This window comes from Aythya fuligula, chromosome W (genome assembly GCF_009819795.1).
Source record: "Aythya fuligula isolate bAytFul2 chromosome W, bAytFul2.pri, whole genome shotgun sequence".
Classification (NCBI taxonomy): Eukaryota; Metazoa; Chordata; class Aves; order Anseriformes; family Anatidae; genus Aythya; species Aythya fuligula.
Genome location: NC_045594.1, coordinates 1,389,336 through 1,407,835, shown reverse-complemented (window position 1 = coordinate 1,407,835; position 18,500 = coordinate 1,389,336). Strand labels below are relative to the sequence as shown.

The 18,500-nt window shown below is 44.2% G+C and overlaps 2 protein-coding genes across 3 annotated transcripts in view; one reads left to right on the top strand and one right to left on the bottom strand.

The window, feature by feature from the left end:
* LOC116501432 (ubiquitin-associated protein 1-like) overlaps nucleotides 1-18,500 on the top strand; it is a 139,503-nt gene that overhangs the window by 30,283 nt on the left and 90,720 nt on the right. The gene's annotated exons all lie outside the window — the stretch shown is intronic.
* Nucleotides 11,641-14,608, bottom strand: LOC116501434 (ubiquitin-associated protein 1-like). Its single transcript, XM_032207001.1, has 3 exons — nucleotides 14,563-14,608; nucleotides 13,676-13,777; nucleotides 11,641-11,951 (listed from the first exon to the last, which is right to left on the bottom strand). The coding sequence occupies exons 1-3, from the start codon at nucleotides 14,590-14,592 to the stop codon at nucleotides 11,811-11,813; spliced, it is 273 nt and encodes a 90-aa protein (XP_032062892.1). The 5' UTR covers nucleotides 14,593-14,608; the 3' UTR covers nucleotides 11,641-11,810.

Here is an 18,500-nt window from a genome sequence, read left to right as displayed (position 1 = left end):
TGTGTAACACCGTAACGATATCTTTCTTATAACAATGCCACGAACCTACTATTACCACCAGAAAAATAGCCAAAATCACAGTAACAATAACCAAAGTTAAATACCATACTCCATGAGTCAGAAAACCGAAATAGACAACACAATTCCAGATGGACCTTAAAGCGAGCTCTTTCCTTAAGGTCCCCAAATATACTTATGGTGCTTACCACAAAGTATATACCAAACACTGCCTCGCAGAAGATCACCTTCTGACTTACAGACAGTTCCAGATACAGATGGACCCCAAGGTCCCCAGATATACTTGTGGTACTAACCACAAAGTATATACCAAATACTGTCCTGCAGAAGTCACCTTCCGACTTACTGGACAGTCCCAGATGACCAGTCTACCAGAAAACCAAACCAGAATAAAGAATATACTCACTTACAATGATGGGGTCCTTGTCTGCCTCCGCAGTGATCCGGTGAGTCGAGGAGTCCCTCCGGGAAATCCCGGGGGTACCCTAGGGAGTCCTGTCCCCAGCGGGTCCTGCGGTCCGGCAGAGAGGTTGTCCCATCTGGGGTGCCAGATTGATTCAAAGATCGAAGCCGAAATTCCTTTAAGTGGTATATTCTTTATTGCAGCGCTGGATGCACGGGGGATCTCTCCACCTATCGTGCATACCCAAAGCAGAAAGCAGTCTTGAATTTATACAATCAATCTATCAATATTCTACAAGCACCTATACATATGCATTACCTATCCCCGCCTTCCCTCGCTTCTCATGCTAATTAGTCTTTTGGCACCTTGCGCCTGCGCAGAGCCTTCCAAGAATTGTGGGCAGGGGTCTTTGGGACGTGGGCAGGGGTCTTTGGGAGGAAGACCCCGAGTCTTCCTCACAGTGTACTTTTCACCTTTGGTCAGGAATCTGCTGAATTGGCAGGTTTCTTAATTGCAAGAGCTGGTTGTTGCTAATTCTTCCGTTTGTTGTATCTTTATAATGAATTCCAATGTCCAGTTTTGAGATTTATAGTCCTTACGTTTGTTTCTCTGTCCGTCTGCCGCTTCCTTATCATGAGTTCCAGTGTCTTGTTTCGAGATATACAGTCCATGTCTGGGGATTGTCCTTGCCTCCCCAATGCCTCCCCAATACCTCCTTAATCATTACAAATATGTGGATGATCTTTTATTGTCAGGACAGGAGAAAACAGTTGTGAAGGAAGCCACTAACAAGCTATTCAACTTTCTGGGAAAGCAGAGCTTGGGAGTATTGAAAATTAAATTACAATATGGAGAAAGAGAAGTCAGGTATTTAAGGCATCTAATGTCTGAAGGAAAATAAAGAATAAATCCAGAGAGGATTCAGGGAATTGTTGAAAACTACGAAAGAACTAAAAAGTTTTAAGAGAAAGATTTTTTTTAAGGAATCAGGAGCCACGAAGTCTGAAGGAAAATGGATACTCCCTGATGGGAGAGAAATGCTGAATAAAGCACCAATGAGGCAAATATTAATTGTTTTACATCAAGAGTCATCGGGAGGTGCAAGCAATGTGTGATGTTGCGCTAAGAAAGTATGTCTGTGTAGGAATATACACTTCAGTGAAGCAAATATGCAGAGGATGTACCATATGTCAAAAGGTAAATAAAAAGGTCAACTGTAACCCACCTAGAGGGGGGCAGGAGCCAGGGATTCGACTTTTTCCAAAGTATACAGGTAGACTTCACTGAGTTAGTTTTGTCCTAACTGACCGCGTGACTGGATGGGTGTAAGCTTTACTGCAAGGGTTAAAGCAGGCCTTAGAGACTGAGTGGGATTTTCACACCCCCCCTGACACCCCTCCCCTTCTGGGAAGGTGGAGCGAATGAACCAGACATTAAAGAAGCAATTAACTAAATTAGTGTTAGAAACCCAACTTCCTTGGGTAAAATGCTTACTCCTACAGGTTCAAACAGCACCAAGAAAGGATATAGGAATTTCACCATATGAGATGCTGTTTGGATTGCCCTATCTGGGCAGAAGGGATGAGATACCACAATTCAAAACGAAAGAGTTTTCTTACGAACTGTATTCTGGGGTTGTCCTCTTCTTTGTCATCTCTCAGGACCCATGGGCTGTTGGTAAACCCCACCTTTGGAATTCCCCATTCACCACCATCACCCAGGAAATTGGGTCCTCATTCGGACCTGGAAAGAGTCAACTCCGGCCTGAATGGGAAGGACCGTTACTAACCACTGAAACAGCTGTAAGAACTGCGGAAGAAGGTTGGACTCACTATACTTGAGTGAAGGCATCCATCCACCCTAGTGCCTGGGAAGCTGTTCCTACAGAAGACGGACTTGTTGGAAGTTGAAATCAAAGAGAAAAATCTCATAGTGGACTCTGAGTGGGATAAAATCATAGAATTGTAAACTAACCTTTTATTTTCACAGGTAACTAACGACTGTGACTTGTGATTGAGAGAAAGGACAGACCTATAGCAAATCGAAGTGCTCCCAAGAGGGGTTTGTTATAGTAGTAGTGTACATCTTATTCTTTGCATTGATAATTATTTGGAAACCTAAGGTTTAAAAATAATGACAGTGAAAAAATCAACTATTAATTTTGTTTCTAGTGATTCTAGGCCTCAGAGAAGGCCTCGGTCAATTGGCAACTTGGAAAAGGCATGGCCAGATAATAGGAAGACGGGATACCCCATCAAAATATGGGTGAATGTGACAGAGGGTTATGTACCACAGTCCATCATGTTTGATGCTTGTGAGGTGTTAGCTTGGGGAGATTTAAATGCCCAACGACAATCGAGCAGGGAGAACAAATAACTGGGAGAGACCCAACAGCCAGATTGAGAATAGCTGTATGGAATCGATCCTGTATTGCCATCAGAGAAAAGGAGAAATTCAAGGAGAAAATGGGAGAGAAAACAGGAGGCCCTCTTTGAAATGCGGCAGTTCAAACATTTGAGATTCAAACAGGGAATGGGGATGTGAATGCCAGGATAGAATGGGTCAAATATACTGTCCAGAGTCTCGACAATTGCTATGCTTGTGCCTCGGGATGACCGATTGCTCAGATAGTGTCCTTCCCAGTGGGGTGGACCAAGGATTCCCAGGGAATGCGATGTGTGATTGCATTGTACCAAGAAAAGACTGCCTGGGGAAATGAGGCCTGTAAGTCTCTCTCTTTGCTGTTCCCTTCCTTGCGTGATAGCAACATCAGGGATCCCCCTGCATTCTCTACAGCTATAGGTAACCATACAGCTTGCCTCTCACGGCAGGGTGTGAGTGCTACCCGTCACCTGGGAGAATTTGCCTTGTGCACAAGGACCTTGAATGCTACCAAGGACTTGATGGGAAACTGCTCAAGACTTGAGATCCCCAGGGCAGATCTCTGGTGGTACTGTGGAGGGAAGACCTTACGGTCCACTGTACCACCTAACTGGGGAGGCATTTGTGCACTTGTTCAATTAGCGATACCCTTCACCCTGGCATTAGAAATATCAGAAATACCCAGAAGAAGTCAAAGAAGCTTAGGAATATCATTCGATGACAGAGTATGCATAGATTCTATAGGGGTGCCTAGGGGAGTTCCTGATGAACAGAAAGCCAGGAATCAAATTGCTGCAGGGTTTGAGTCACTGTTCTGGTGGGTAACAATCAATAAGAATGTGGAATGAATCCACAGTTTATGAATCTCAGAAGAGATTCATAAACTATACAAGGGATGTGATAAGAGGAATCGCTGAACAACTAGATGCCACCAGCAAAATGGCTTGGGAAAACAGGATAGCATTAGATATGATGCTCGTGGAGAAAGGAGGTGTGTGTGTGTGATACTGGGCAACCATTGTTGCACTTTTATACCCAACAATACTGCCCCGGATGGCACAGTAACAAGAGCATTGCAAGGGCTTACCACCCTTGCCAATGAATTGGCAGAAAATTCAGGAGCAGACGCTTCCATCACAGGATGGTAGGAAACTTGGTTTGGTAAATGGAAAGGGATGGTAGTGTCCATATTTACATCCTTGATCATATTAGCAGGAGTTTTGACAGCCATTGGTTGTTGCACTATGCCCTGTGTAAGAGGACTAGTCCAGGGGTTAATTGAAACTGCACTATTGAAACAAATGACCATGGAGCCACCACCTTACTCAGATAAGACGATGATATTAGAGGAGATGGAAAGCAAAGAATGTGAAGAAGAAGAAGATATCTACGAAATTAGACCTTAGTAAAGTTATGCAAAAATCAACAATTTGTAAAGAAGAGAAGGGGGGAATCATGGGAATAAAAATGTTGTTTTTGCAGTTACACTGTTTAAAGGTAAGGAATGTGGTATTGAGATATGCTTGCAGAGATAAGAAAACTTAGCAGGTGACCTTGTACAATGCAGACAACCAGAATCCTTAGAGCAATTAGGCAGAAATCACTGTGTAAGAAATATTACCACCTCAAAGAGTATAAAAGTCAAAAGAAATTTGACTTATAACAGGACAGCAACTGAAAGCCATGTATTGCCTTTGAAGCACTAGATAGGTTGTGAACCTGGATTATCCAGTCAATGGGGAAACAGTGGAGGGTCCCGGTCGTCAAGAAAAAAAGTATATAAACTGTGTTTTGGAACGAGTAGGCGTGATCTTGCTTGTGGGATGCCCGCCATTGCAATAGCAAAAAAAAATGCCATTCACTGAGATCCTCGCCTGAGCCTGTGGCTCTTATTGGATACAGAGTGTTTCTCACAATATTGCACCGGTGGCAGCAGCAGCTGTTCCAGGAAGGGAGACAGGGACTGCAATTAATGCTGTCCCTAGAGAAGGAGTGTACTCAAGTCTCTAATAAGAATTAGAACAAGGTAGAAGAGATATTGAGAATTTCACCTTCCCTGATACTAACAGCACTAACACTAACTGTGTATCCTCTTAGGTGAACTCCCCCCCTCCCTACAGCAGAGAGCTTAGGAGTTTTAAGAAGGAGATGAAGTCTTTAATTGTGGACCCCATAAGGCTAGCTGAACAATTAGACCAATTCCTAGGACCTAACTTATACTCTTGGGGGGAAATGATGTGTATACTAAGTATGTTGTTTACAGGAGAAGAAATGAGAATGATCAGGAGGAGAGCTGCTATACAAGAATGGGAAGGAGCTCATCCTCCAAGACCAGGGGTAATACCGGCAGAGCAGGGGTGCCCACTTGCCGATCCTGGCTGGAGTGGTGGTAGTGTGCAGCACAGGGGTCATGTGGGAGACTTGGGGTCGGGGTGGGGGAGTGCTCGGGGGTGAGTCCCAGGGACCCGGTGTCCTGGGGGCTCTTGAAAGTTCATTTTGTGGTTGGAGCCTGGCCATATACATGGCGGGGGAAGGCTCCGCAGGGTGGGAGGATGTAGTGAACAGTCACTGGGGGCCCTACTGCGGGAGGCCCTGGAGGTGTATGCCAGGAAGGGAGATGAGAAGGAAAAGCAGAGAGTGAAACTAATGGCATTGACAGTGCAGCAGGTAATGAGGCAGAGGGTTGGAGAAAGAGGAAGAAAATCTTCAGGGGGAGTCAGGGCCAGGATGGAAAGGAGAGGAAGAGAGATCTAGTGTAACACAGGTAGCTGTGGTGCCAAGAGAAGCTGTGCTTCTGTACCCACAACTTCTGAAGCAGCTCGAACACCCTCGTATGCTGTGAGTATCTCTTTTTCAGTTGGGGTGTAATTGGCCTCTGATCCTCAATAACCGCGGCTCCAGAAATGCAGAGGTCGAACTTGAGTTTCTTCTGGGGTTTTCTGCCAGAGGCTTCAGGTGAGTCCATGCTCCTGCAGTGTAAAGTATGTTTTGCACAGCTGGTCTGGTACGGACAGGCCCAAGGGCTACTGCACAAGGTATTTCTTGTTTGATTTGTTCAAAGGCCTGTTGCTCGGGGCCCCACTCAAAATAGTTTATAGATAGATAATAGTTTTATAGAGGACTCACAAGCTGACTATAGCCTGGAACATGCATTCTTCAGAATCCCACAAGGCCTAGGAAATCTTGCATTTCTTACTGGCCTGGCCAGATACACAGAAAAAGCTCCAGAAGGTGGGAGGATGGAATGAACAGTGCAGGTAGTATGAAGGTGTACACCAAGAGGGGAGAAGAGAAGGAAAAGCAGAGAGCGAAACTAATGGTATTCACAGTGTAGTGGGTAGTGAGGCAGAGGGCTAGAGATAGAGGGCCCAGGATGGAAAGGAGAGGAAGAGAGACGAAGGAATGGCAGACAAGGAAAGCTACCTGTGTTGCAGCCTGAATCCTAGCAAGGACAGGCTTTGAGAAGATGTTTTAACTGCGGCCAGACTAGCCACTTCAAATAGGAGTATCTGGAGTGGAAGAAGGAGGAAAGACTGCTGTTATAAATTCAGAATAGGGGAATCGGGGCTTCTCGGAAAGCTAGTTCCCTGATAAAGGAAAAAGTGTACCTCAAGGGCTCCTCAAGTGTACCTCAATGGGGATCACTCTACAATTATCATTACAGGCAAAACACACTTTGCAGAGGAAGATTAATAAAATTTATTATCTATTGCTGACGGGCTGGAGCAGTGAGAAACAGAGAAACAATCTGGGGGCACCTTCCCCCATCCACTCTCTTCCACCTCTTCCCTGCCCTGGGGGGCTCGGGGTGGGAGGGCCGGAAGAGGGGGCTGCTGTCAGTCCATGGTGCTTCGTTTCCACTGCTCCTTCACAGTCGCTTTTCCCCTGCTCGGGTGTGGGGTCCCTCTCGTAGGGTGCCAACCTTCCTGGGCTGTTCCTAAATGGGCTGCAGCATAAACATCTGCTCCGCTGTGGTACACCATGAGCTGCCTTCCCACCAGGGGCCTCAGCTCCGGCACCTGGAGCACCTCTGCACTGCACTCCCCCCTCCTCTGCACTGACCTTGGTGTCTGCTGGGAGGTTTCTCACTCCTCACTCTCCCAGCTGCTGTTGTGCAGCAGTTCTCCTTTTCTTGGATGCGCTCTCACAGAGGCACAAACTGCATTGCTCATGGCTTAACTCTGGGCAGCGGTGAGCCCCTTTGGAGCCAGCTGAAACTGGCCCTTATCATTTGTCAGGGTGGGTGGACGCTTTCCCTTCAGTATCTGCTAATGTGAACATAGTAACTAAAGTAACTACAAATAATTCCCAGGTATAGAATTGTTGAAAATATTGACTAAGTTCTGGAAACTCAGCTTCCCCAAACAAAGTGCTTACCTTTGGCACTTCTCCGAATTCAAACTGCACCAAGAAAAGATGTGGGAGTTTCACCATATGAAATACTATTTATATTGCTGTACCTGGACAAAGGGAATGAATTACCTCAAATTGAGACAAAAGATTCTTTTCTTAAGAACTATGTACTTATTACTTATATACTTATACGTTGATCATTAGCTCAAACCGCACGCTTGGAAGTCCTGATCCACCCATTCCGAACAGGAGATTGGGATCTGATGCAAACATGGAGAGAATTGAAACTGCAACCTGAGTGGGACAGACTGTTCCAAGTGCTCCTGACTACTGAGACGGCAGTAAGAACGGCTGAGAGAGGGTGAACTCATTCCTGGGTAAAAGCATCAGTTAACCCCGATACCTGAGAGACTGCATTAACAAAGACTTTTAAGGTTAAAACTGTTGAAAGTATCTATTGTAAACCTTTAACTTCTCCTTAGAAGAATTCTTAATGAATTAATGAGTAAAAGGGATTGAATTGCACAGAATTGGAGTGTTTCCAGGGAACACTCCCTGGAAGTGGGAGAAAAAGAAAGGGGGATATTCGATCCCCACCAGAAGAATCCTTATCAGTTTGTGATTTTTATTGTTTCTTAATTATTATTTCTTAATTATTATAGGGGTGTATATATACATATAGAAATGATGTATTTTAAGTTCATCTTAGTAATACCTGTTCTCAGTGGATTAGTGATAGGATGGAGGGAAAGTTCGGCATTTCCAATTAATCCAGAACATCTCTCAAGTGAAATAATTGTTGGATTTGTACCCAGATGCCTAGAAAGACTGAAAACGCCTTGTCCCTGATTGCTATTTCCAGCAGCAACTCTGTCTGGATTCTCTAGATTTCTAAAAATGACAGATCTTACTCAGTCCCGGGAAGGAATAGATTTTGAAGTTGAGCTCCCTACGCATAGTCCTGGCTACAACATACTGTGTTATCAAAGGTGCCTTTTAAACAATGATAGAAAACTCAGGAGGCAATATTACTGACCCTGGGTGTGGAAATATCCATGAAGTAGGGAATAATCTATACTGTATACCGAATATGGCAGCTACGGGAACGCTAATATACATAGTGCACACCAGATACAACATGAGAATCCTGTAACCAGATGGTCTGTCCCAAATGGCAAGGGGTGGTACTGGCTATGTGGCAATAAATCCAGGAAGGTGTTGCCCCTAGGATGGAAGGGAGATTGCACCCTGGAGGCAATAATTCCAAATGTAACTATTATTGAACACCCACAAAGCCGAAGCCCCCTTGAGACCACACGTGGAATTAAGCGGATTCCAGATAATCCTTTAGTAAAATTCTCTAGCATTTCACAGTTTTGCAAAGTGTTTTTTATCTTGTTTAGGGGTGAGTGAATTAGAAAAAGACATTGTAAATATCTCCAAATACAAAAGTATTGTAAATATATTGAAGAACTAGAAAATAAGTTTGATAAGTTTGCAAAAATAGTACTCTAGAATCAAATAGCATTAGATTTATTAATAACCTCATAAGGAGGAGAGTGCACTGTAATTAATACTAGTTGCTGTATATATGTAGATCAAATGGGACAGATTTGACTGATCTCAAAAATATTCGGGGGGAAAAAAAGCAAAACAAGATCCTACGTAGAGTGGCTCAAGATGACACTTTCTGGGGATTTAGAAACATTTGGGATAAACTAACATCGTGGTTATCTGAATAGAATTGGCTCAGACAACTATTTGTTGGTATTGTAATAATAATGGCATTGTATATCTGTCATCTCCCGTGACATCCGAAGAAGAATATTGCACCTCAATGTTGGAAAAGCTCAAGAGTGCGGTATGTGAAGAGGTACAAAAACAACAAGAGGAGTAAGAAAAGAAGAGGGGGGAATTGTGAGAAACTAAGTTGTTTTTTTTTTGCAGTAGAACATGTTTTTGAAGTAGAGTGTGTTTTTGCAGTAGAAAAATAACCTTCTGTATTCAAAGGTAGTTGTGTAGTCATAACAAGGAGAAATGTAGAAAAGTAGATAAGTGGACAGCAGGAGGCCTCACTGTTCCAAAATAAGGCAGAAGCTTGAGAAAAACAGGATGAGCAGTTTGAGAACAGTAAAACAAAGATCACAAGTTCTCAAAGCATAAGAAAGGAGAAATTAAAGGGAAAAAGGAGAAATTAAAGGGTTGAGCAAAAATATTGTGCATATATGGTATAGAGGAGCGTCGAGTAGCTTGTGAACCTGTAGTACTCAGCCAATGAGGAAACAGGGGACGTGATCAGGTGTCGGGTAGTATGGAATAAAAGGTTATGATTTGTTTACTAAAATGCGCTCCTAATTGCCAGGACGCCCACCATTGCAATCGCGAATAAAATAGCTTCACAGAAGATCCTGTCTGAAGAAAATTATTGAGATTTTTCTTACACAGCTGCATGCGCTGTATTACCAGATAACACACAAGTTCATAAAGCAGCATAAGAGCCATAAGCTGTAGTAGTTTTGTGGCAGAGAATGCAATGATACAAAGCAACCTTTATTATTATTATTATTATTATTATTATTATTATTATTATTATTATTATTATTTTATTGTATTTGAGATTTTTTCTTGCTAATTGTTGGTCACACCCTGCCATTATTTGCCCCTTGTAGCAGGCAATCATTTTCTGGCTAGCAGAATTCTGACAATCATGGCAGGCCTCCCAGCGGTGGGTGAATAACTTAACACTACGGAGTATATTTCACAGCATGACCTTGCTTAGAGCAATGCAATTAGCTTGGACTTCCCATATCAGTTTCTCTCCTACTTTCAGACGGTTGCAACTTCTCCAGACATGAAACTGTGGCTGCAGGAGAGATTCCTGCCAAGCCACACACTGAACCACACAGTGTTTAAAGCGCTTAAGAAACATAAGCTAGGGCAGCTGAGCTAATCTTCATTAGTGCTGATGTCCGTGCAGGACAAAGATACAATGCACAAGATAGCTGGAGTTCTGCCAAATTAGCTTGTGAATGATTCGTTTTTCTGTGGTAGTAGTTGTAGCCCCTAGCCCCAAGGATACCGACACTTCCCAACTTCTTAGATACTGACCTGGGAATAAATGCAGCAAGCTCTGCTCTCAGGTGGAGAACAATTATTAATACAAGAAGGTGAGGTTCCACTTGGCCTGGGCTACACACTGCTGCTGTTTCTCATGTACAACCTGGCAGACTTGTAGCCAGGCAGAAGTTGGACAAGCCCTATGACCTGATGTGAAATAATCCCTTCCCTCTCGTTTCTCTGTAAAATGGGCTATTATGTCTGATCAATGAGGTGCCCAGCTCACTATTTATCTTCATGACTGTTAAATGCAACACAAGAAGTGTCTGGAACACAGCTCAGTACATTGTAAAACTGTACATCAGATCACCAGTCTCTATACCTAACCCTTAAAAAGCTAACCTGTGTAGAAAGGTGATAGCAGGAATCTTATACATTTTTATTTTCTGAAACCAGGAGATAGCAGCACCTGGGCTTGCAGGATCTAGCAAGTTCTTCATCTGCTGAAGCCAAAGAGCATGAGAGATGGGAACCATGCCATTGGGAGCTACATTTGAGTGTTTTATTAGTTGTTCTTCTGCAGAATCAAAATATTTAGCAAATTACTTTAAAGATTCCTCAAGACTGATGATATTTTATGTATTTAGAACTTGAACAATGTATAACATAATACTCGGTACTATCAAAAACAACTCAAAACCTGATTTCTAGTACTAGATGTTATTATGTAATTCTACAGCAATGTGGAAAATGGAACTAATGCAGTGAGTATATTTGTTTTAAAGAAAGTGCTTGAAAGAAACCTCCTGCATCACACTGAGTATTATTTAAAACAAAAGATGATTGATTTCCTAGCAGAACATTTTCTTAAATATTCTACAAGCCTGGGGGATTAAGAATACTGAGCCCCAGCTCTCTGCCTTCGGGTTCAAGAACCAACAGCAGTTGCAGGGCCAGGCCGAGTTCATGGTTTACCTGTTCCAAGTGAACGTATACACCGCTCAGCATTGGACACTCATGTCTGGCAGAAGTGTTGGATGCATGGGTTAAAAACAATCACAAGAGGAACAGCTTCTCTTTATGCATAGTGACAGTTTCTGAACCAGTGTTTTTACTAAGTTATAGGCTAACTTTCAACCAAAAAATTAAATTCCATTGCACTGAAGGTCAAATTTAACCAGTTAATTTGGACTGTGACACAGTCAAGTAATTCAGTACAAGCAGACACCATGAAAGCAGCTTCAAAGAACCAAAGCATCCTAGGTTTCAGAACCAACTTCATATTCTTCTGTCCAACTCCACTGCAACAGTGGGAGGAACCACTCCAGTCTCTGCCTATGTACAATTCCAGTAGAGGCTGGGCAGTTTAAACTCTCCATGGCCAAGCTGGAAAAAAAGGAAACTTAGGAAAGGACACTTTAAAAATTTAAAGTAAGAAAGAAAGTTGTCTCCCAGTGGAAAGAGAAATGCTGGAGTGATGCACGCAGGTAGGCTTGCCCAGTAACGCTCTCATGTGTGTGAAAAGCTGGACTCCTTCCTGCCGAGACCAAGTCACATTGGATGTGAAGTTGGCATGCGAGATCCCAGGAATGTGTTTTCAGCTGGCTCCTGCACGGGCCATTAGATCTTCCAAAGCATTGTGTTGGTCACTGTTATGTAATAATAAGACCTCCTTAATGTCTTTTAGTTCAAAGCCCATTTCTTTAAATTGACTCATTAGTTGGAGAAGTTCTGTGATCTGAAAGAGACAGACGATTATTTGCAAGAGAAAAGATCAGGGCTCAGTCTTACTCAGAGCTGGGGTTTAGCACAGAGATGGTCTTCAGCGACTGGGCACCCCATGGGGACAATCCCACTCCCATGCACAGACCATACACGCTCAGTTTGAAGCAAATCCACTCCAACAAGAGTTGGCAGGGCTCTGCATGCAGCAGCCCTCTGGGCCTCACTTTCAGTTCCCAGCATTTGCAGTCCTGCATCTCCCAAACCCTCTTCAGTAAACACACCAAAGCCTAGTCTGGGGTAGTCTCTCTCAGTAGAAATTAATCAGCCTGTCCCAATTCAGACTCCCAGAAAGGTTGATTAATATCACTTTGCTCCCCCATCCAGCAGCTCCAGCTGCATACGAAGTTTTTTCAAGTTACTTTGACTTTGAGAAGAACAGTACAACAGCCCTCACTATAAAATGACTCTTCAGATCTAGGGCAAAATGGGGCTATTATGAAAAATCCTACTGGGCACTTGTACTTGGTCTGGCTGGGATGGAGTTAACTTTCCCTGCAGCAGCCCATACAGTGCTGTGCTCTGCACTTGTAGCTAGAACAGCACTGGTATCACACCAGTGTTGTGTCTATTGCTGCACAATACTGGCACTGCATCAGGACTTCCTCCAAGGCCCCCAGAGCCAGCAAGCTGGGGGTGGGCAAGAGGTGGGGAGGGGACATCACATAGCTGATCTAAACCAAACAAAGGGATGTTCTATAGCATGTGATGTCACACAGCAATAAGAGCTGGGAAAGGGGAAGGATACTTTCTTCTCCCCCTCTTCTTTTGAGGAGGGCGAGTAAGAGTGCTGTTGTGATGGAGTTCAGCTGCCCAGCGGGGTAAAGCCACCACAACACCATGTGCTATACTACCAACACCAAACAAATCCTTCCCAAGCTCTTAAAACAGTGACAACTAGTAAATCAACTCAAATGTTTATGAACCCTCTGCTACTTACAGTGCCTCCACTCCAGAGGGGAAAACCAGGTTAAAACAGACAACCAGGAGAGCAGTCATTTCCAATTTGGGGGTTAAGCCACTAGCAAATGTGTTTCCGAAACACTGTCACTTCCCTTATCTTCACACTGTTGCTTCTCTGTTTGCAAGCTCATCACTAGCTGTATGTATATGTCGGGGGGAAGGTGGGTGAATTGCACCTCCAAAGAATTCCCATTATAACTCAGCACACAACAGGCACTAAAAAGCAGTTCTGCTGTCCTCTGTACCTTTGGTGCTGGCAAAGCAGCCACACCATAAACCACAAAAACTTTTTTTCCAGCTTCTTTCAGACAGAGTCCTAACCCAATTTGTACAGTGGAGAACATTTACAGCCAGGGTAAGCTGGAAGGGTTTTGATGATAATTTGCTGCTTCTGAAGTTAACTCTCTCTGTACCGAGCACCTTGCTCAAAAGACAACACTGTGTTTGGAACATTGCCATCAAAATAAGCGGGGTCTTTAAAAAGAGCTTGTCCTCATAAAAATGCATGTGAGTAAGGGCAATAAACCAATAAACCAATGCAGAAGAAATCTAATGTTTTAACATATTCCCTTCATCACCACAAGAATGTTCTTTGGCAGCCAGTTTTGACAACAAGGCAACATTACCATGGAGATAGAATTACACCAACCACTTCATAGTGCTGGAATTTCCCTTTGTGGTGCATTCTCACTATTGCAGAGCACACGGCACTCTCACCTTCTCCTCTGAACACTGATGCATTTCCAAAGCTGCTTCAACAAGAAGTGGATCAAAGCCCTTCTCACAAAGCTGTCCGTGTACAAACAGGTAATCCAAAACCTGCAGGGAACAAAACAAAGAAGTTTGCAGAGCTGCATTCACAGCACAGAGTCGTACACCTTGGTACGTGCAGAGGAACTGAGCACAACTCTATCCCAGACCAGGGGGACCAGCACAACTCTATCACCAGGAACCGAGACAAAGCTCTTCTTACTCTATCTTGAGACGCTCTTTGTGCAAGAGCTTGTTCAAAAAAACAGCAAACAAGTCCTTCTGTCTTTGTGCTCTCCCATCAACTTCATCTTTCACTCCAGTCAAACAGCCTTCCTTCTCTAGCCTTCCATTCTGAATCACTCAGAGCAGAAAAGCTCCGTGACATGGTTTTAGCAAGCGTTTGAGGCAACACATGGCAAGAAACACCACAGTCAGAGCACACAAAAAGTCAGTCACTGGTGCCTCACGAGGCTTTCATGGCTGTAGTAAGCCTGCAGGGGCCCGTCTCTCTACAGGGAGAGGCATCATCAGAGTAACCCCTTGTGCTCCAAAAAGGGAAGGTGCTTTGCTTTTTGGTCACGCAGCACTAAAGGTATGGATCCATACCGAGCTTCCCAAGGATTGTTCTGTGACTCGAGGAAGACTGTGCTGACTGAAGCAGATTAACAGAAACTTATGCAGATGTTCTTTGGTTTGGGAAGCCTTTTCTGCCAGGTGAAAACTTCTGGGGCAGTTCTGCAATCCACTGTTAGAATAAAGTGCCCTCCCTCTCCATTTTGCAAAGCTAAGGCTGTTTCTCAGCAGAATCAGCACCCACTCAAAGGTTTCTCTCTTCCTGCAAAAACTCTTACCTGGTCTATGTTCTGTCCCTTCTTCTTCATGGCTTTCAGGACGTTCTCAGGCAAGTACCCCATGTTGACGATGGTCTCTATGCACTGCCTCTCGCTAGCGGAGAGGGCCTGCTGTATGTCAGGAGCAGGGCCACCTGACCGCTTTGCGCAGCTGGTGTTATTGGGCACTTGAGACACTGGGAAGTTTTGGTGCATTACCTACAAGGGAAAACCCAGAGGCTTAGGTGATGGTCATCTTTTGCATCCATGTCCCCATTCCTGGCTACTTCAGGACTAGGACACCCCACAAAATTAGGTAACCAAGGCTGTGCTGGGGAAGTTGCTCATTGGTAGGATGAAACCAAGCATTTTATGTAGTCTGACTCCTACCACACCCTTTTTACCCTCAAAAAGACATTTGATTACCTAGATTTCTTGTTACATACATACTGCCAGGACTGAAACTTTCTCACACCCAACCTTTCCAACAGTAAAGGTCCTTATGATATGGGAAAGCCCTTTACCCTGGAAGAAGCAAGGGATTGCTTCCCTCACCCTGCAGTTCACTCATCACCTATGATTTTCTGTACTCAGAGGAATGTTACCTCTGGAAACGCCCCAGCAGCATTTTACAAATACCACGCAATGCAAGCACACAGGAAGGTGGGAACTTACCATAGGCATTTCTGTTTCCTTGTTGTCTGGGTGTACCTGTTGGACAACACATGAACAAGGTGATGAACATTACACACAAGCAGAGTTTGCTACAGCTGGAGAAAAAGGTTTCAGGGAAGAGACTGCGGACTGTGTCTACCGTACTGGAGAGACCTGTGGCCTGATCAGTAATCCACAGAGGCTATGCAGTAGTGGTTATGCAGTAGAGGTTATGCAGTTGTGTGTAGTTATAAGATAATCATAAGGATTGTTTGTTCTGCTCTCAAAGCAATGCACTTTGCATGCTGTATATGAGCAAAATGGCACAATGGCTAAACACACGTGGTTTCTCACCAGCATCCAATACTGTCCCATGCCCAGCACTGGGCTAACAACACCTATCTCTGACAGTAAAAATTGGTCATGGTTTCAGCTGGGATAGAGTTAGGATAGAGTTAGGATAGAGTTAGGATAGAGTTAATTTTTCAGGTTCAGGGTCCTGACAGACCAGTGAAGACTGAGACAAAGCACTTATTGAGTACCTCAGCTTTTTCCATGTCTGAGTGTCGTGGTTTAACCCGGCTGGCAGCTAAACACCACGCAGCCGTTCGCTCACCCTCCCCCCTCCCTCTCTGGGACGGGGGAGAGAAATGGAAAGTGAAGCCCGTGAGTTGAGATAAAGACAGTTTAATAAGACAGGAAAATAATAATAATAATACAATGATGATAATAATACTACTACTACTAATATGTACAAACAAGTGATGCACAATGCAATTGCTCACCACCCGCTGACTGATGCCCAGCTTAACCCCGAGCAGTCCGGCCCCCTCCCCCGGCTAGCCACCCCTATATATTGTTTAGCATGACGTCAGATGGTATGGAATACCCCTTTGGCTAGTTCGGGTCACCTGTCCTGGGTCTGTCCCCTCCCAGCTCTTACTGCACCCCCAGCCTGCCTGTTAGCAGGACAGAGCGAAAGGCTGAGATGTCCTTGGCTTGGTATAAGCACTGCTCTGCAACAATTAAAACATCGGGGTGTTATCAGCACTCTTCTCATCCTAAGCCAAAACACAGCATTCCACCAGCTACTAGGAAGAAAATTAATTCTGTTCTAACTGAAACCAGGACACTGAGGAAGCCAGTTCTCCCGTCTCGTTTATCAGAGGGGGAACACTCTCCTTGGCCTGTCTCCTCCTGCCTATGTATCTGTAGAACCCCTTCTTGTCATTCTTCACATCCCTTGCCAAGTTCAGCTCCATATTGCCAAGTTCAGCTCCATCTGTGCCTTGGCTTTCCTGATCCTATCTCTACACATCTGGATGACACCCCTGTGTTCCTCCCAGGCTACACAACCCTGCTTCCACTTCCTGTACATTTCCCTCTTTTCCCTCAGTTAAAGCTGCAGGTCCTTGCTAAGCCACACCGGTAGCCCGTCTCTCACCGGGTGGTGAGCAATTGCATTGTGCATCACTTGTTTTGCACACATTATTAGTAGTCTCTATCTCAACCCACAGGCTCCATTTTCCTGATTCTCTCCCCCATCCCAGAGAGGGAGGGGGGAGGGTGTATTAATGGCTGTGTGGTGCTTAGTTACCGGCCGGGTTAAACCACAACAGTCCTTTTGGCACCTAACGTGGGGCACGAGGGATTGAGTGTCCTGGTTTCAGTTAGAACAGAATTAATTTTCTTCCTAGTAGCTGGTGGAATGCTGTGTTTTGGCTTAGGATGAGAAGAGTGCTGATAACACCCCGATGTTTTAATTGTTGCAGAGCAGTGCTTATACCAAGCCAAGGACACCTCAGCCTTTTGCTCTGTCCTGCCAACAGGCAGGCTGGGGGTGCAGTAAGAGCTGGGAGGGGACAGACCCAGGACAGGTGACCCAAACTAGCCAAAGGGGTATTCCATACCATCTGATGTCATGCTAAACAATATATAGGGGTGGCTAGCCGGGGGAGGGGGCTGGACTGCTCGGGGTTAGGCTGGGCATCAGTCAGCGGGTGGTGAGCAATTCCATTGTGCATCACTTGTTTGTACATATTATTAGTAGTAGTATTATTATCACCATTGTATTATTATTATTATTATTAATATTAATATTAATAATAATATTATTTTATTATTTTATTATTTTATTATTTTATTATTATTGTTATTATTATTTTCCTGACTTATTAAACTGTCTTTATCTCAACTCACGGGCTTCACTTTCCATTTCTCTCCCCCGTCCCAGAGAGGGAGGGGGAGGGTGAGCGAACGGCTGCGTGGTGTTTAGCTGCTGGCCGGGTTAAACCACGACAGTCTTCTTGGCGCCCAACGTGGGGCTCGAAAGGTTGAGATAACGGCAGATCTGACCAGAGTGTGTTAAACTAAAATTGGTGTAAGTATTAGACCTGCTTAATAGTCACTTGTCATAATGCTGATTGCTTTAATCTCAACTCTGCTGCGCCTGTTTTCCAAATTGAGTATTATAGTACATTATTTTCCGTATTTGCTCTCTGTCATGTTGTTTATCCTCTCCGGGCCCTGGTTTCAGATCATTATGGTACTGTGAGGAATGTTTTAACAATTAGTGTCCATAAAGAACAATTCTGTTTGAATCCTGTCTGCCTCTGGGCCCTGCACTGGCAATTTAATTCTTGAACCACAGATGCAGTGTGTCCCAGTCTCCCCCTCATTGTAGTCAATTTATCACTTCTTAAATTTATGAACCTGTTTGCTTTTGTTATTCCGGACTTCTATTTCTAACATTGCTATAGATGTGTCTGTGAATGGCTGGGGAAGAATGTTTTAATTACTCGTGTGTCTGGCAGTTTCAGAACAACTGATAACAACTAGTGACTGTTATGGGATACTATGTGGATCTTTGGTATCTGGTTAGGGGGGGCCGAGAGATAAAGAGGAAGGAGAAAGAAGCTGAAGGACGTCTGGGAGACAAGACTTGAAGAGGATGTTCTGTAAACTTGGTATGGTGCCCAGTAAGTACAAAGGGGGAGAGGAAGACTACGAGCCTTCAGCATGAAAGACCCCTAGAGACCCCCAGAAGAGACCCCAGAGGAGACTGCGCATGCTCCAGTAGGAGGGACTGCACCCCAGAAACTAATTTTAATAATCTATTTTTTTTAGAAGCAGTAATGAATATGTATTAGTCTAGGAGCATAAAAATCAGCTGCTTGATGTAACTGGTGTGCGTCCTGGTGGAGCGGAGACTCCCGGTGCACCCAGCGCTGTTTGCTTACCTCTATTCCTTTATAGTCTTTCAATAAATCCTATTTTTTTATTTAATCCTAATTTGAATCCTGAGC